Source organism: Falco cherrug, chromosome 1 (genome assembly GCF_023634085.1).
Source record: "Falco cherrug isolate bFalChe1 chromosome 1, bFalChe1.pri, whole genome shotgun sequence".
In the NCBI taxonomy this organism is placed as follows: domain Eukaryota; kingdom Metazoa; phylum Chordata; class Aves; order Falconiformes; family Falconidae; genus Falco; species Falco cherrug.
Window position 1 is genome coordinate 79,786,306 of NC_073697.1, and position 15,538 is coordinate 79,801,843.

Here is a 15,538-nt window from a genome sequence, read left to right on the forward strand (position 1 = left end):
GGGAACTTAAAGTTGTATGATTATCACCAATTATTTCCCATTAGTTATACCACAGGGTAGTGATGTTGCTTTTTTCACCATCAGAATCACATAAAAGAAGGTGGCATAAGCTATTCCTTAGCGTGTGTCATCCCTGGGTATATGTGCTGTTAAAGGGAACAGTACGTGTTTGCTAATCAGAAGAGGAAGCAGAGCGAGCATGAGAGATCAGAGTGTACTTTTTATTTTTAAAAAGACTCTTAAGATCCAGAATGAACATATGGGACTAAACAATTTAAGAAAGATATGGAACTCGAAACTTTCATTTGTATTTTTTCTTTATTTACATTTATTGGTGTTGTCAAAATTTCTGCAGATTTCAAAAATCCAAAGACAACAATCTTTTTTGAAGGAAAGAATTTATTGATAGGACATAGAATGACAGGATTCATACACTGGTACAGCATTTTTGCATCCTACAAAATCTGCATATTTTAAGCTCTTTTTTGAATGAGAAAAAATAATGAAAATAATTCTGAATATACAAAAGCCAAATATTGATGGCATCTAAGGCCAGAAGGGACCACTATAACAATTCAGTCTGAGCTTCTGCCAAGAGCCTTCTTAGAATTTAACTTTTTAACAAGGACTTCTAGAAAAGAATCTGATTTTAACTGAGCATTCTCCGGGGTTGAGGAATTCATCCCAATGCTCAGCACGTGATTCCCATGGCCAATGACACATTACTAAACCAGCAAAACAAGAAATAAACTCCATTTGTAATCTGAAGTTGATCAATAACAGCATTCAAATACAGAGTTTTTTATTGCATCCATCTCCTCAAATGCTTTATGTTATCAGCGTTACTTTCTTGAAGCATGTACTCCATGCCATCTAGTCATTCCAAACTACCTTTTTGGTAAGTATATGCAGTGGTTTCCAGTCCTTCAGTCATTTCCAAGTTTCTTCCCACGTCTCCTGTGCATCTGCTAAAGACATACAAACATTTAGTTGAACTACAGTCACTGCCTCAACCAGCATTGTGCCAAGATGAATTGCTAAGGCAATGTATTCCTGATAAACTCACATTTATTTCTGATTAGCTCATACATATCCCTTTTTAGTTTCCTCACCAACTTCTACCTTATGTTCAGAATATCGTCCGTTAGAACCTATTAAATAAAATACAGCTCTGATTGAATCCTGCATTCTTTGCAATAAGTAGCAAATCTCTCCTGTACTTCTATGGGATCAGGATTAAGCACTTAGCCTTTTTAGGGGTTTGACATCTTATTATTTGATATCTGGCCTTCTGTCATCTGTCACTGCTTTTACTGTTATTGCACTGCTACACTCCTATCAACAAGTGATTGATGCTTATTATTAACGGTCCCCCTGTTGATGCTTTGTTTGGATTCTGAACTAATGCATTTTTATCTGAGTTTTTATCATGGATTTAGAAGAATGCATATAGGAATGTAATCTTCTGTTTTAAAGACCACAATCCTTACTTACCTCTTTCTAGATTCTTTTCCTTTCCTTATGCAAAAGTATTGAATGTGATTCCCAGTAATGTAGCCTGATTTTTTTATGCACAGTTTAATGAGTATGTCTATTCTTAGTACACGGTCATAAATTACTATCACCTATAAATTTTTTTCCTCCTTTGCCTGCTTGCACCTTTTCCATTAGCATAGGACTGTTATAAAACATAGAGAGTTGAAGAAGGCCTTATTTTATTATCAGCATTTTCCTTGTTATTAAATTCTGATTAAACTGTTTTCTTGCTGATTGACTACCCGATGCTGTCTTTTTGTAGTTACTCATCTCAATTGAAACATTTTGTTTTTCTCTGGCACACCAACAGCAGAATATGGCCATATCATTTGACATTTCTTCAACGTGTGCTGACATGGTGATATAAATCTGGAAGATTACATGCACATACATACATAGACATGTTGTACACGATGTGTACATATACATACTTGCAATTCTGTAATGGAAAAATATGCATTAGAAAATCAACAGCTGAGGTGGTATTAGCTGTGATTGCCACGGCAGTTAACTCAGCACAAATAGTCTGTACAAAACCCCCAGCTGTAATTGGTTATTAACTGTTTACTCAGATCACTTTTATTTTACCTACCTGCTATGCTATGTTCTATAGGTCTTTAACTTGAAAGGTGTGGCAAGGACACCATCACGACAGAAACTGGGTTCAGGACCATCTATAAACTGTTTGACTTGGGTAAGGTTGCTAAGGTTGCTCGTTGTGTAGTGCCCACTACCTTGGGATCCAAATTTAGTTTAGCATTTACCAATGGTTTAGTATAAAATATAAAATAACATTTTCCTATCTAAGCAGATAAAATGTGCATCACCATGAATTATTCTTGCTGTATCTGGGAAAGGTCTTGATGTGCATGTGGAATAGCACTGCTTTCTAAGACACAGCCCCACGCCCCCAAATGAAACCAAATACATACACACACAGAGAGTTTAGAGATCTAAATCCTCCCCAGAACTGTGAAGACAATTAGTTCAAAAAATGGGATTCATCTAGATTTCACTTTTATATTTTCCATCATCTTAATCACACACAGAGAGTTTAGACATCTAAATCCTTTCCAGAACTGTGAAGACAATTAGTCCAAAAAGTGGGATTCATCTAGATTTCATATTTATATTTTCCATCATCTTAATCCTTTTTATATTTTAGCTTGTTATGCAGCTGTCATGTAGATTGGCAAACAGGATTTTTTCGTTTATTATAAAATATTAAAGTACAATCTGGAAACTGAGATCTTTGCTGCATTTTAACCATGTTTTATATACAGAAGGGGATTCTTTAGACCTGGGTGTAATGTATGTTTCTGATTGAGCTGTACTCTTGTTAAAGGTTGACAATATTGCATTGAAGTATTTATTAGAAGTAAATAATGGTACGTCTCATTATCAAGGGCACAGTGAGGGGTAGCTGAACGCAAGCTTTCCTCTGATATCTTAATCTATCGATTGCCACAATGACACCGTTTGCCTCTTTCATGGAATTCAGCAGTAGGTCTTACCATGGAGCACAAAACCTGACTACCAGGAGGGACCAGGCTGGGGGGAGAGAGCAAGGACGGGCTGTAGTAACTCTGCCATTCCACCCAGATGACACCATAGGGTCTATAAGCTCATGATGCTGAAGCTCACTCTCTTTTAGAGGCTCATCTCTTTTGTGGTGAGGGAGAGAGAAAATGAAACAAATACAGGCAGAAACTAGTACAGAATTTCCTGGTGAAATGACTGAAAGGAAACTAAACTTGTCATGAAATAGTGATGGTAAAAGGCTTCAAAAACTAAACTTGTCATGAAAAAACAGTGATGGGTAAAGGGCCTCAAAGTGCCTACTTCTATGTGTTCAGGATTTGTACTTATATTGACATCTGGGCATCTGAAGCTTCAAGGTCCTTCTTTGTATCTGGAAGGAGAAACAAGAGAATGTAATAATTAAAAAGGAAATGCAATGCAAGATCAGTATCCTTTCCTACATGGATATTCCTCATCTTTAGTAAAAAAAATTAAAAAATTAAAAAAACCCATATGCCAGCAAATGATCATTTAATAGCAAATTCATTGTCACAGTCACAGCATCGCTGCACTGCCTGTTCTTCTGTAAGATACGTGCGTGTGTCTGTGTGTATCCCTGTGTGTGTGTGTGTGTGTGGTGCATAGCAACAGACTTTGTGCCAAACTGAAAAATGTTAAATTTAGCTTGCAGTAATAATATGTCTAGCTAATATAGCTGGAACCCATCTTGGAAAAAAAATCTCTGTTGTACATGAAAATGAATTATCCGAACAGCTTTAAATCTTCATATATATGAACTTTTCTGGTTTGGGTAGAGCAGTAAAAAATAAGCTTTTCAGTTGTACCTGGAAGGTGGCTACATTCGAATATCAGCTGGGTAATGACTATCGAAAAAAATAAAGAAAAAGCTCCCAACAAATCGAAGGGTTCTGGGCTTTGGTGGGGTTTTGATTTTGCATTTCAGTTTTCCAGCTGAGCTAAGACCCCAGCTGTCGGAGAGGGGAATCGCCATGTGGTTGATTCCTGTCTCCGAACCTGCCCGGGGAAGGCAGCGCGGAGCGGGGGCTGCCCGCGGGCAGCGCCCCCCGCCGGGGCGGTCGGGCCGAGGTGCCGGGCTTTGGGTACGCTCCGTCGGGGGGGCAGGCGGTGGGAACACACCCCCCGCCCGGGGCCGCGGGGTCGGGACAACTGGGACCCGGCCTGGGGGGGCGGGGGGCGCCGCCGCGGGCACCGGCCCGGACCCCCGCCCCCGCCCCCGCCCCCGCCCCCGCCCCCGCCCCCGCCGCGGCGCCTCTGTCCGCGGTGCTGAAGGTTGGCGGCGGGGCCGCGCGCGGAGGGGCGGGGCGCGGCGGCCGAGGGGGCGGGAGGGGCGCGCTCCCGCCGGGCTCGCCGCTCGCGCAGGCGCGCCGCCGCCTCGCCGGGTGCGCCGCCCGCCCGTTGGGTGCGAGGGAGCGCGGGCGAGCGCGTGTGAGGGCAGGGCCGGGCGGCGGGCGCGCTCAGGCAGCGGGAGCACAGCGGCGCCGCCGCCAACGGCACGCGGCCACCCCCCCAGCCCTCCCCCCCCTTTCCCCAGCCGCTTATTTCCGGGGCCGGGACGCGGACCGGCGGCAGCGGGCACCGTGGGCAACGGCTTCTCCTGCGCCTGCCGCGGGGCTACCGCCCGCCCGTCCCTGCAGTGGCCGGCGCGCCCGGCCGCCGCACGCCCCCCGCACGGGATCTAATTCGCTGACGAGCGCGCTCCGCGGAGGAGGACGAGGAAGAAGAAAGGGCTGTTTCCGTGGCTTTGTGGATGCTCTACTTTTCCTGGAAATGCAAAAGATTATGCATATTTCTGTCTTCCTGGCTCCTGTGTTGTGGGGACTGATCTGGGGGGTCAATTCTAACAGCATCCAGATCGGTAGGTGCCGGCATGCCGGGGGACCGCGCTCTCGTCCCGACGGACCTCCCGCTCCCTCACCCCCGCCGGTGTCACTCAGGCATTCCTGCCGTGTCGCCGCACGCCGGGCCCCACCGCGGTACCCGCCCGGCGCCCGGGGGTGCCTCCCCCGGCCCCTCGCCCTCCCCGAACCGCGCCCCCGGGGCTCCGCCGCGGCGGCCGGGCACGGGACGGACCCGCAGCCGGCGCCGCTCCGGCAGGCTGCCCGAGCCGGCGGGGCGTACCGGCACCGCCGGGCCCGGCGGCGGGAGGGGACGCGGCCGCGGTGCTGCCCTGCCGGTGCCCCCGCCCGCCTGATGCGAGTGCGTGTGTGTGTGCGTGTGTCCCTGCAGGGGGGCTGTTCCCGAGGGGCGCCGATCAGGAGTACAGCGCGTTCCGGGTGGGGATGGTGCAGTTTTCCACCTCCGAGTTCAGGCTGACCCCCCACATCGACAACCTGGAGGTGGCCAACAGCTTCGCCGTCACCAACGCCTGTGAGTAACGGGCGCTGCGCACGGCGCGCGCTGCCCGCCAGCCTGCCGTGGCGGCGGGGGCGGGGCGGCTGCGCGCGGCGGGGGCGGGGGTGCACGCGGGGGCGGGTGTGGTGGGGGCGGGGGCGCCGCCCGCGGGCAGGTGCGGGAACGCCGGGAGCGGGGCGCGGGGCTCTGCGCGCGCCTCCGCCGCCTGCGCGGGGTGTGAAATGGTTCCTGCCGCCCCCGCCCGGCGGCTCCCCGCGCCTTACGTAAGGCTGCGCGGCCGCTCGCAGCGCCCCCGGGCTCCGCCGCGGCTGCGGAGCCTTCCCGTTAGCCGGCGCGGGCAGGGCCGCGGCCCCCTCCCGCCGCCGAGTCGAGGGGGCGCGGGGCGGCCGGCCGCGGGGCCGTCTGCCGTGTCACGCCGCGCGGTGCCGCGGGCTCCGCCTCGCCGCCCCGGGAGCTCCGCGCACCGCGGGTTGGGGGGCGGCCCCGCGGCCGGCTCGCTCGCCCCCCGCTCCGTCCCGCCCGCTCTGCCCTGGAGCCGCCGAGGCCGGGCCCGGCCGCACGCGTGCCGCGGGGCACATGCGCCGCTCGGGAGGCGGTGGGGCCGGTGCGGTGTCCGAGCGCGAAGGCAGCAGCCCTGGGCGCGGGGTCCCGCAGGGACGTGCGCTTCTGCGGGCCGCTCGGGGCCTGCCCCCCGCAGCCGCCCGGCGGGGCCTGGCGTGGTGCGGTGCGGGGCTGCGGGCCCGTGTCGGCAGTGAGGGCTGTGAGCGTGCGGCCGGCGTGTCAGGACGGCGGGGCTGTGCGCCCCTGTGCGCCCCTGTGCGCCCCTGTGCGCCCCTGTGCGCCCCTGTGCGCCCCTGTGCGCCCCTGTGCGCCCCTGTGCCGGGCTGCCCGCTCCCGCTGGCCTGCGGCTCACCGGCTGCCCGGTGCCGGCTCCCCCCAGGCAGCGCCCCAGCCCGCCAAGGGACCAGATGTGAGGGACGCTGAGTCTGGAAACTGGCTGCCAGGGAGAGCAATTTACTCCCAGTAGGCGATATTTTTTCTTTTTTTTATTATTTTTTTATCTTTTCCTTCCCCGATTTAGCTCCGCCGTGGTAGGTGTGGTGGTGCTGAAGAGGGGCATCTCGGCAAAGGTGCTGGGATAGGTGGGGCAAGAGCTCGACCCAAGGAGCTTTCAGTGGCGTGTATGAGGATAGGAAGGTATAGCATACATAGCTGAAGTCAAGAAAGGTCAGCGCACGTAATCGGCCACAGTACGCTTTGCTAATCTTTGCGAGCTGCTTGGAGGAGTTCTTGCTCTCTTAGGCAAGGAGGGTTTGCAGCAACCAGAACTGCATGTGGTTAGTATTTGCAGTATATGTTGCTGGGACTGTTGGTAAAGTAAGGGGCTGTGTAGCTAGTCTAGATGGCATTCCACAAAGATGTGGTGGGTCTTTCTGTTTTTCTCAGTTCTGTGAAGTCAATGAAATCCTGAAAATAATTTATGTAAAATGCCAGATATTTTTTTTTTTTCCTATTATTACTGGAGCCAGGTATAGACACTTGGTCTTTGCAAAAGTAAAGGATAGATACCTTTCTCGAACTGCATCAGGTTGTTTATCAGTTTGTGTGCATGCATAGCCTTGTTTTTGAGCTTATCCATCTTGGAAAACTCTTACAATACTGAGATGACATGTGTAGGCTGTAGACTGCAGTGAGGGACTTCGAGACTTCCAGCGGAAGGGAGATGCTATCCACATTTTGGGCTTCCCTTTGTCTGAACGTTGTCTAAGGCTTCAATTTTCAAGTAGTTTGAAGAGCACCAAATTAAGATGTGAACGTGTACTTGCCTTTTCGCCACCTCAGTCACCGCTGCTGGTTTTAGTCCCGTTATCTTGTCAATTGGATTTAACTGACTGGTGGAGCATGTGCTCAAAATATGTATAGTGTCTCCGATTGTCTTCCAAGAAAGGTTTGGTTGAAGAACAATGAGTTCTGAAGGCTAATAGTTGCCATATAAGAAGCAGAATTTAGCAGTTGATCACAGAGCAGTGCATGCACAAATGGGTAAGGAGGATCCTTCTGGGTTTTGTCTCTGCTTCTCTTTTGAAATATTGAAAAACCTGCAGGTTGTGTTTTTTGGTTTGGTTTGGGTTTTTTTCCAGATTAGGGCACAAAGAACCTGTGTTCAAACCCATCACTATCAACAGTTAAAACAGTGCAGGTGTAAAAGAAGGTCACAGAAATATAGGATAATACAGAACTGAAAATGCTTCAGTATTTACCCCGGTATTTCAATCCAGCAAGGCGATTTTTCTTCACTTTAGTGGTAGTCTTGTACCATAATAGCAGTAATGATGTTCTGCCCTAAGAATAACAAATACATTTTCTACAATTGACAATTTGACAATCAAAATACTTCAGCTTTTGATTTATAAACCCCAACCCAGCTCAGCCTCAGGCTGCAGAAACTGGGCAATGGTGTGGCAGAGGCGGTGCGCAGCCGTACCCCTGCATTCCCCCGGCGCTCCGCCGCCCTGCTATGGCTGTGCCTGTCTCCCTTCTGCTGCTTGTGACCCAAAGGGGAACTGGGCCTGCGATTCCCTCGGCTTTAAAGCCAACCAAGCAAAAATCCCACTGTAAACCTGTTTAAAGGAATCTTCAAACTTAGTGTCAGCACTTGCTCAGAGTCTGTTAATGGAGCAGGCAGTTTTGAGACGAGTGAGTTTTATTGCTGGTACTACTTTTAAATTGGGTTCCTAATATCCAGAAAAGAGGAGATGGTGGTCATGTAGCCTTGAGGGAAGTTTGAAACGGTAAGAGTACTCAGTCATTTAAAGGTGACCAGAAGATATGCGTAGCAGAGGTGGAATGGACACTCTGAGTAGGTAGCCTTAGCTCACATCCGTAAGAAATAGTCGCTTTAGGTTGTTGGACTGTTGCGAGTCTTGTGCAGGGCTGTGTTGACAGGCCATTGGGAGTAGCCGTTGGAATCTAATTGCAGTTTGACACCTTGCGAGTGTCACTAGGAGGCTTAATGGTTTTGACTGAGAGATGGTGCAGTCTTTCTTCAGACTGATGTCACAACGAAGAGAAATGTTCACTGTTATGATGATTACTGTGACGCCATTCAAGAGAAATAGGCTAGGCTTAGCCCTTTTTGAGACTTCAGGGTGATTTGGAGGATTACAGTCTAGGTGGTAAAGGCAAATGCTAAGAAAGCAGTTCACACTAACAGAACCTCTTTGGCTTTTAGCAGCTGGAGCAAAGATACAGGTACTGCGAGTAATTCATAGGGTGGAACTGGAAGGTATCCAAACCATTGGACTTTCTTGTCCATCAGCACAGTGTAATTTGGCCTAGTCTGATTGGAGGAGTGCTGACCATCAGTGACATCAGATCTTTAAAAAATGGTTAATTCTGTCAAAACACAAAAAGAGGAAACTGGTGAAGATGAAATCCTTTCCTCTTAAATTCCCCAACCCAAACAGGGACAGTTGTGTTATGTACACACACATTTTTGCACTGAAAGGCTGTTCGAGTCACCTAAAGAGACATTTCCTATGGAGTACTATAAAACTTTCCTAACTGTAACAAGTTTTTTCGTGTAGTAGTTTTAGCACAGAGGTAATTATGCACAATCTTGGACGTTTAATCCTGCTGGCTCAAGAGTCAGTGTTGAGCTTTTCTATTTTAAATAGTCTTACAGCTCTGCAGGGATCACTGCACCATGACATTATGACAAGGGGATGCTGATTCATGCATAAACCTTAGATCTTTTCATTATATCTTCAACCAGCAGCTTTGAAAACCTGTGAATTTCTAGCATGTTGCAATTTGGGAGTCATGGCAAAGGTTTTCCCAGCCATTTTGGAATAGAATGCTGTAGATTGCATGCTTAAAGAAATACCAATCAGTCTACTGTTGGCAGAATGATTAAAGAAAAGGCAAACCCCCCCATATATTGTAGTGGTAACAATGGGAGAAATTTAGATGTGTTTATTTGAATTAAAATTACCGTGGACCAAGCTTGAATATATTTCACAATAAATTATTAGAGCTGATTTTAAAGGAGGTATTTATTAAATACTTATGTTTGAGTTCATCTATATTACTGCTTCTTCTCATTTCCTTTTCACTATAAAACGTTTTCCAGACCCAGCGAGCAGATACGAAATAGGTTCTGAGCCTCCTTGTAATTAAAATGGACAAGATCAGATGGGCTTCTATAGTAAAGTGATGCAATAAAACCAGGACGTAGCCTATAATAGGAGCTCTTGTGCTTTTGCTGCTCTCAGAACATTTCTCCCCTCAAAATCAAGCTCTGTAGCAAACTTTAAACATTTTCCTACTCCTGAGAGTTACTTTTAAAGAAACCTGAGGTATTTATTATGTGACAGTTCTGTCCCTGCTGTGCATCTTGCTCCTGGCTCACAGAGAATTTTCACACAGCTGTGATCCAGAATGTGGGCAGGTACAAATACGACAGTTTTCACTCAGCTACTTGGCTGTTCGGGTTTTTGTTATGTGATTATTGCATTAATTTTGTCCATATAGCTGAAATAAAAATTTACCATGCAGTTTTGAATATAGTATGAAAATATATTTACTCTTATAAACCTTAAAGTGAGTTATATTTAATAGCAGTTTGTCAGTTGTGTATCAATCAAGCCTTAAATGTACCAATCAAGCTTTTAAATCAACCAATATTATCAATCTCTTAAATATATAACAGTTTTGTTTATATTTAATATTTGAAAATGTAGTAACTTTTTTCTATTTATGCAACTGAAAGCATTAATTTACACCAACTTTGATAGGACGAGTGACTGCATGTAGCTGGGGATGTACTTAACTCGTTGTATACATTAGACTTACTGTACTATCCAGTGTGTGTCACACACCCTAAACCAAGGGCCACTGCATAAAATGATACTGTTACTGCCAGTTTCATTAGTTCTTTTATCAGGCTTCTCATGATTGAAATATTTTTGAGAATTAGCATGTTTAACAGATAAATCTTTTTGAACAGTTGATAATTACTAGGAAAGTATATGGTAACTGGGAACGTGTTATTCCTTTGAAAATGCATTAAACAGGTAAAGACAATTCTATTACCATTATGTAGAAAATTAAGATAATCAGCATAATTAATTTATCAGGCATCTTTGGTGAAAACATGATTGAATTGTAAAAAAAATATTTGCCTAAGGAAAATACAATTTTAAATTACTAATTCTCTAATATGTGGTGGTAGGACTAATTCTTAGGAAACTAAAAAGAGGAAATAACCCACAATAAACATTATGTGTGTATGTGTGTATACTTGCGTGTATATATAAATGTACTTACATACTTGTATAGCGAACAGTAGTTTATTTTGAATGTCACATAAATAAAACCAGGACATTGTTTAAACCCTACAATCCATTTTCTGATCTCAGAGCTCTTACTAGTAAGCGAATTTATCACTTTTAAGTCAGTGTTCTCACCCCTGTGAATTTGGTGTGTGAATTCCTTAATTTTTATATTGAAGGTTCATGCCTAAATTCTGGAACCAATGTCATTACAACTGAAGGCAAGGAATGTCAGGTCAGACTGAAAATAACACTGAAAAGATACCTAAACGGGTGAAAAATGTAAGTTTATGTATCAAATTCTCTCTCTACGTGTTTGTGAATGGGCTTCCCATGTGACAATTAACTGGAAATTTCATTTCTGAAATGAACAAGATTTTTCTGTTATTTTGAAATTGATCATTGTATATAGGAGAACATGAATACAGTGGCATCTGCTTTTGGAAGGGATTAATTCTTATTGCCATGTAGACTTCTAAAAAGGTGTAGGGCAAAAGTATGCATATTTTTATACAAAATATGTAGGTTTCTGGAGCATCATTATTATTTTTAATAAGTTCATTAAAAAAAAATCTGCATTGACTACAAGTACATATTAGATGTAACCTTGTTAAAACTGAAAAAGGACTCTGATTTAAAGGAATAAGACCTTCCAATAATGAATTCTGTATGAAAAAAAATTTAATAAAAGCATCAGACAAACATAGTGAATGCATATTGTAAAGCAGATAAAACAGTAAAGAGTAAAAGCAGGTTTTAAATAACCACATGTTGAACAAATTCTTAGTGGACCTTCTAAAATCATTAACTGTGCTTAAAATACTGTTATTGTATTTATTTGCATGCAGTTACAGGGTGGTATGGGTGTTTTTTTAAATGCTATTTACTTTTCTTCATCTGTATCTAGGCCCAGCATAGAACATTTTTGACTTTTTAATGCAGCATTGCTATACCCCCTTGTTTAACAATTATTCCATAACAGTTGATTTTTTTTTTTCTTTTTCATTGTTTTAATAAAGATTGTCAAATAGAGCAGTTTATGGGGAGATTACCTTTTTCTCCCTAAAATTCCCATTTGGAAAATTAATACAGATTTAGCATGTCTGTCCCGAGTCTAATTTAAAGTGCAGATACTAAATGCATTTATCTATGGCAAGTAATTTTATGAGATTTTAAAAAAGAAAAAAAAAAAAAAAAGATATTCCCTATGATTCTGCAGCAAGGTGTGCTTCATCTCCAGCTGCTACAATCACTCACAACCTGCTCTCAAACATGACTCAGAGAAATTAATAGGGTGTTTTGAGGGTGAAATGTTACATGCACTTCAACTAAAGATGGTGGAATCAAGCACAAGAAATGTTTTGTTTTAACTCTAATCTACAATTTTATTTGATTTTAGAGGAAGGATATTCAGATCTGTATTCAGGAACTTAAATCGGTGTGTGATTGCTTTGTATGGCTGGAGTACTGGGTCTGTAACTGAATTAACAACCACCTCAGCTAGTCCCTGAATGAATTACTGGGCTTTATTGACATGGAAATAGTATCTTCGTTACTTAACTACAGAAGGTAAACATGTCTGCATTTCGCTGTTAAAAAGACAGAATACTTTGCCATTTGTGTTTTAAAATGGACATTTTTTTCCAAGTGATTTTTACAATGAACAAGAGCAGGACAAAATTCTATGAAGTGTTCATATTGGCTCTGACTCATCAATGCATACTCCTACAACTGGTAGAAGAGTTTCAAAGCCCAATAAGGGACAGTGGCTAATTATATGGAATATTCAAAATAGGTATATGAACACATGCTTGCTATGCAATCCCACCTATTTGGTTTAATCTCAGTTTGAGGTAGTTGATATTGCATTGATTTGAAACTGCAGTTTTTCAGGCTGCTGTGGTTAAAGGCTGTCATACCACTGTAATTTATTCTCATATAAATCTGTTTAAAAACATAAACTTGGGGTAGAAGAGATGCTTCTGCTTATTGCTTACTGCAAATGGTGTGAAATGATTTTCTTTCATGCACTGAAAATTAGAAACAACAGATTCTTTCTAAGCACATGGTGTGATAGATAACGTAGAGAGCAATCTGCTAGGTAATGTGGAGATTCTCTCATCATCTATATGGAGAAGACTGCTTTCAGAGCTCCTGTCAGCAACGGGCTAGAGAGCTCAACACTGCTTTGCAGCCTGGAGAAGGGAATTGTTTTATATTCTTTGGGTTTCTGACTTTTATCAATGTACTTGGTAGTGGTAGGGCTCTGGCCTATATCCATAAAATGAAAAGGCTAATGTGGTTTACCGTCCCGTGTAATGGGGATCTAAAATATTTGAATGTGTTGCATTCCCTTGTATATGTGTAAACCATCTCAGAATGTCTGCAAGTGTATGCTAATGAAATAGACTGTACAGCTCTGAGCAAGTCAGAGTAATTTGTTCAATAATCATAAATCTTTGAAACTGAGGACGTTGAGGGTTAGCTTGCTCGAAGTGTTCCTCCCTGATACTAGTTATGAGTTGGTTTTGACAAAATGTCTTCCAAGCGAAAATTCTGATTGTTTTTTTCTCTTCTTTGTTTTTCCTTCATATGAATGTATAAAAATCCACAACACTTGAATAATACAGTCTCAGCGGGGAGTCTTTGTACAAATGTGGGTTCCTGCAAACAGCAGAACTTTCCTGCCTGATTGTACCTTGTGCAGACGTCCTGCTATGAGCGAGTTTATTCCAGGTGTAACATTTGAAAAACAGGGTGAATAATTTGCATGGCTAGTGCATACCAAGCTCATATTTACATAAGCTAAAGCAATGTTACTTATAGCAGAAGCAGGACTGATCCAAACTGGAATTACAGCGAGTGGTTAGGAGAATCATTCAGGATTTAACCCAGTTATTTCATCTCTGGTCCCTGTCCAGCAGAGGACCTGAATTTAACCATTTGTATTTCATTTCCCAGTTGAATGCCCGTAGTGCTGGGCCATTTTTGTTTTGACGTCAGTCTCTGTCTTTGTCACTCTTCTTAATTTTTTCCTGCCTTTATGAACTTTTGGTGAAAAAAATCTTTGTAATTGTACTTCTGTCCTGATGTAGGGAGAGGGAAAAGTAACTTTTAGGTTGTGGGAGCAGGAAGATGATTTCTTGCCCTTTGTCATTATTATGAAAAAGCATAGAGGAAAAAAAGAAAAGGACAATGTTAGGAAGATGCGGTTATATTAATTTAAGTAACTGCCCATTCAACAAATATTAATTGGCCAGATTTACACACAGCTTTTGAATTACATTTGAAGCCATTTTAAATTAATATAATTTTATTATATTTAAAGACTAGATGGATTGGAGGGATCAGGAAGTAAGTGAGAATATGAGTCATTATACATTATAAACTGTAGTATAAGTGTGGTTTTAACTTCACTCACAGCCTTACATCTACCCCATGTTAAGGTGCTTTCATTTGGTGAGAGTGGATCATGCTGAAATTCTGAAAAGTCATGACTGAGAAGTCATTCAGTCCTTTTACTGACTAATCGGATTAGTTCATGTATTCAGCAACCTGATCCCGTAGTCTGGGACTCCAGAGTAATAAGGCCAGGATATTTTTGCTCAGTGAAATAAATGGTCAAGCTTCCACTGATGGTAGTAGGAACATAGAAAGATCCAAAATTCCTATTTCTTTTTCAGTATGAGTGTGGAAGACCAATTTATTTTTTTTATATATGGAAAGAGGCAGGGATTAAGCAATTCCTAAAAAATTTTGTTTATTATACCTACAGAATATTTTTTCCAAACTTTACTGTTTTGTTTGTTGGGTTTTTTTATTTTTTTTGTTGTTTGTGGGGTTTTTTTGTTAAGTATTGCATACATTTCTTAAGTGCTTTGTCAGGATTCAGTATGGAAACCTTAGAAAAATAATTAGACCACTTCAGAATAAATATGTGAACAGAACAGTTAGCTAAAAAAGGAAAGGTTTGGTCTGTGCTTCTGTAGGTGAAGAAGAAAAACATAATGCTTGCTTCCCTCCTTTGTTTGCATCTGATCATGGATGTTACTGGGTAAAGTCTTTGCATAAATTTTAAATGTTCATGTTTTGTTAACTCCTTTTTCAGTTGTAGGAATGTGCATTTTGGCTTGACTTTATAGAACTCGGTAGTGTACTTACGCTGTAGAAGTAAGCAAGCATCTGTGAGCTGCAATACTGAATCTTTAGCAAGTGGAGCACTGAATGTTCCTGTGAGCTTCTCTCTTCTATTTTGACATGATAAAAAAAAAAATATATTCTTCAGTGTCTCCATTTGTGAAGGCACTTTAAATTAACTTGCAATTAATATACCTGAAGACCCAGTTTGTGATACTCGCCCTGCCCTGTCTGACCTCAAGGTGTAGCTCCAGAAAATGCAAGTGTCCTGTAAGTCCTGCAGCACATCTGGCAGCCTGTGTGGATGCCTCAGATACTTACTTCAGTGTCTAAAATAGCACTTGGCACGTGTACTTAGTAACCTGGATAATTTCCCGAGTTTCATGAGAGTGTATCTGTAAACACCCACATTTTTGGGAACTGTGACATTTTTGTAGGCTGATAAGTACTTTTGCAATTAGTTGGTGTTTGTAGTGGAAAGCATGGGTCGTATTAAGTCATGACTTAATTATTCCAAATAAAATACATACTTTCAAGGATAGTATATGCCTATTCCAACATGCTGAAGAGCCTCCAGTATTGCTACATTTAACTTTGTTGTTCTTCGCAAAGAGTAG

At 43.5% G+C, this 15,538-nt stretch overlaps 1 protein-coding gene across 6 annotated transcripts in view; it reads left to right on the forward strand.

Annotated features, from left to right (window-relative positions):
• The first annotated feature begins 4,479 nt into the window (after positions 1–4,479).
• The window catches only part of GRIA2 (glutamate ionotropic receptor AMPA type subunit 2), a 97,001-nt gene continuing 85,942 nt past the window's right edge, over positions 4,480–15,538 (forward strand). For all 6 annotated transcript variants that reach the window (XR_008730358.1, XR_008730359.1, XR_008730361.1 and 3 more), the window contains exons 1-2: positions 4,480–4,954; positions 5,326–5,466. Coding sequence is in view for 3 of the 6 variants with exons in the window: in XM_055699758.1 (XP_055555733.1) it covers positions 4,867–4,954; positions 5,326–5,466 (229 nt within the window). In the remaining 3 variants the exon portion in view is untranslated. The remainder of the gene's footprint in view (positions 4,955–5,325; positions 5,467–15,538) is intronic.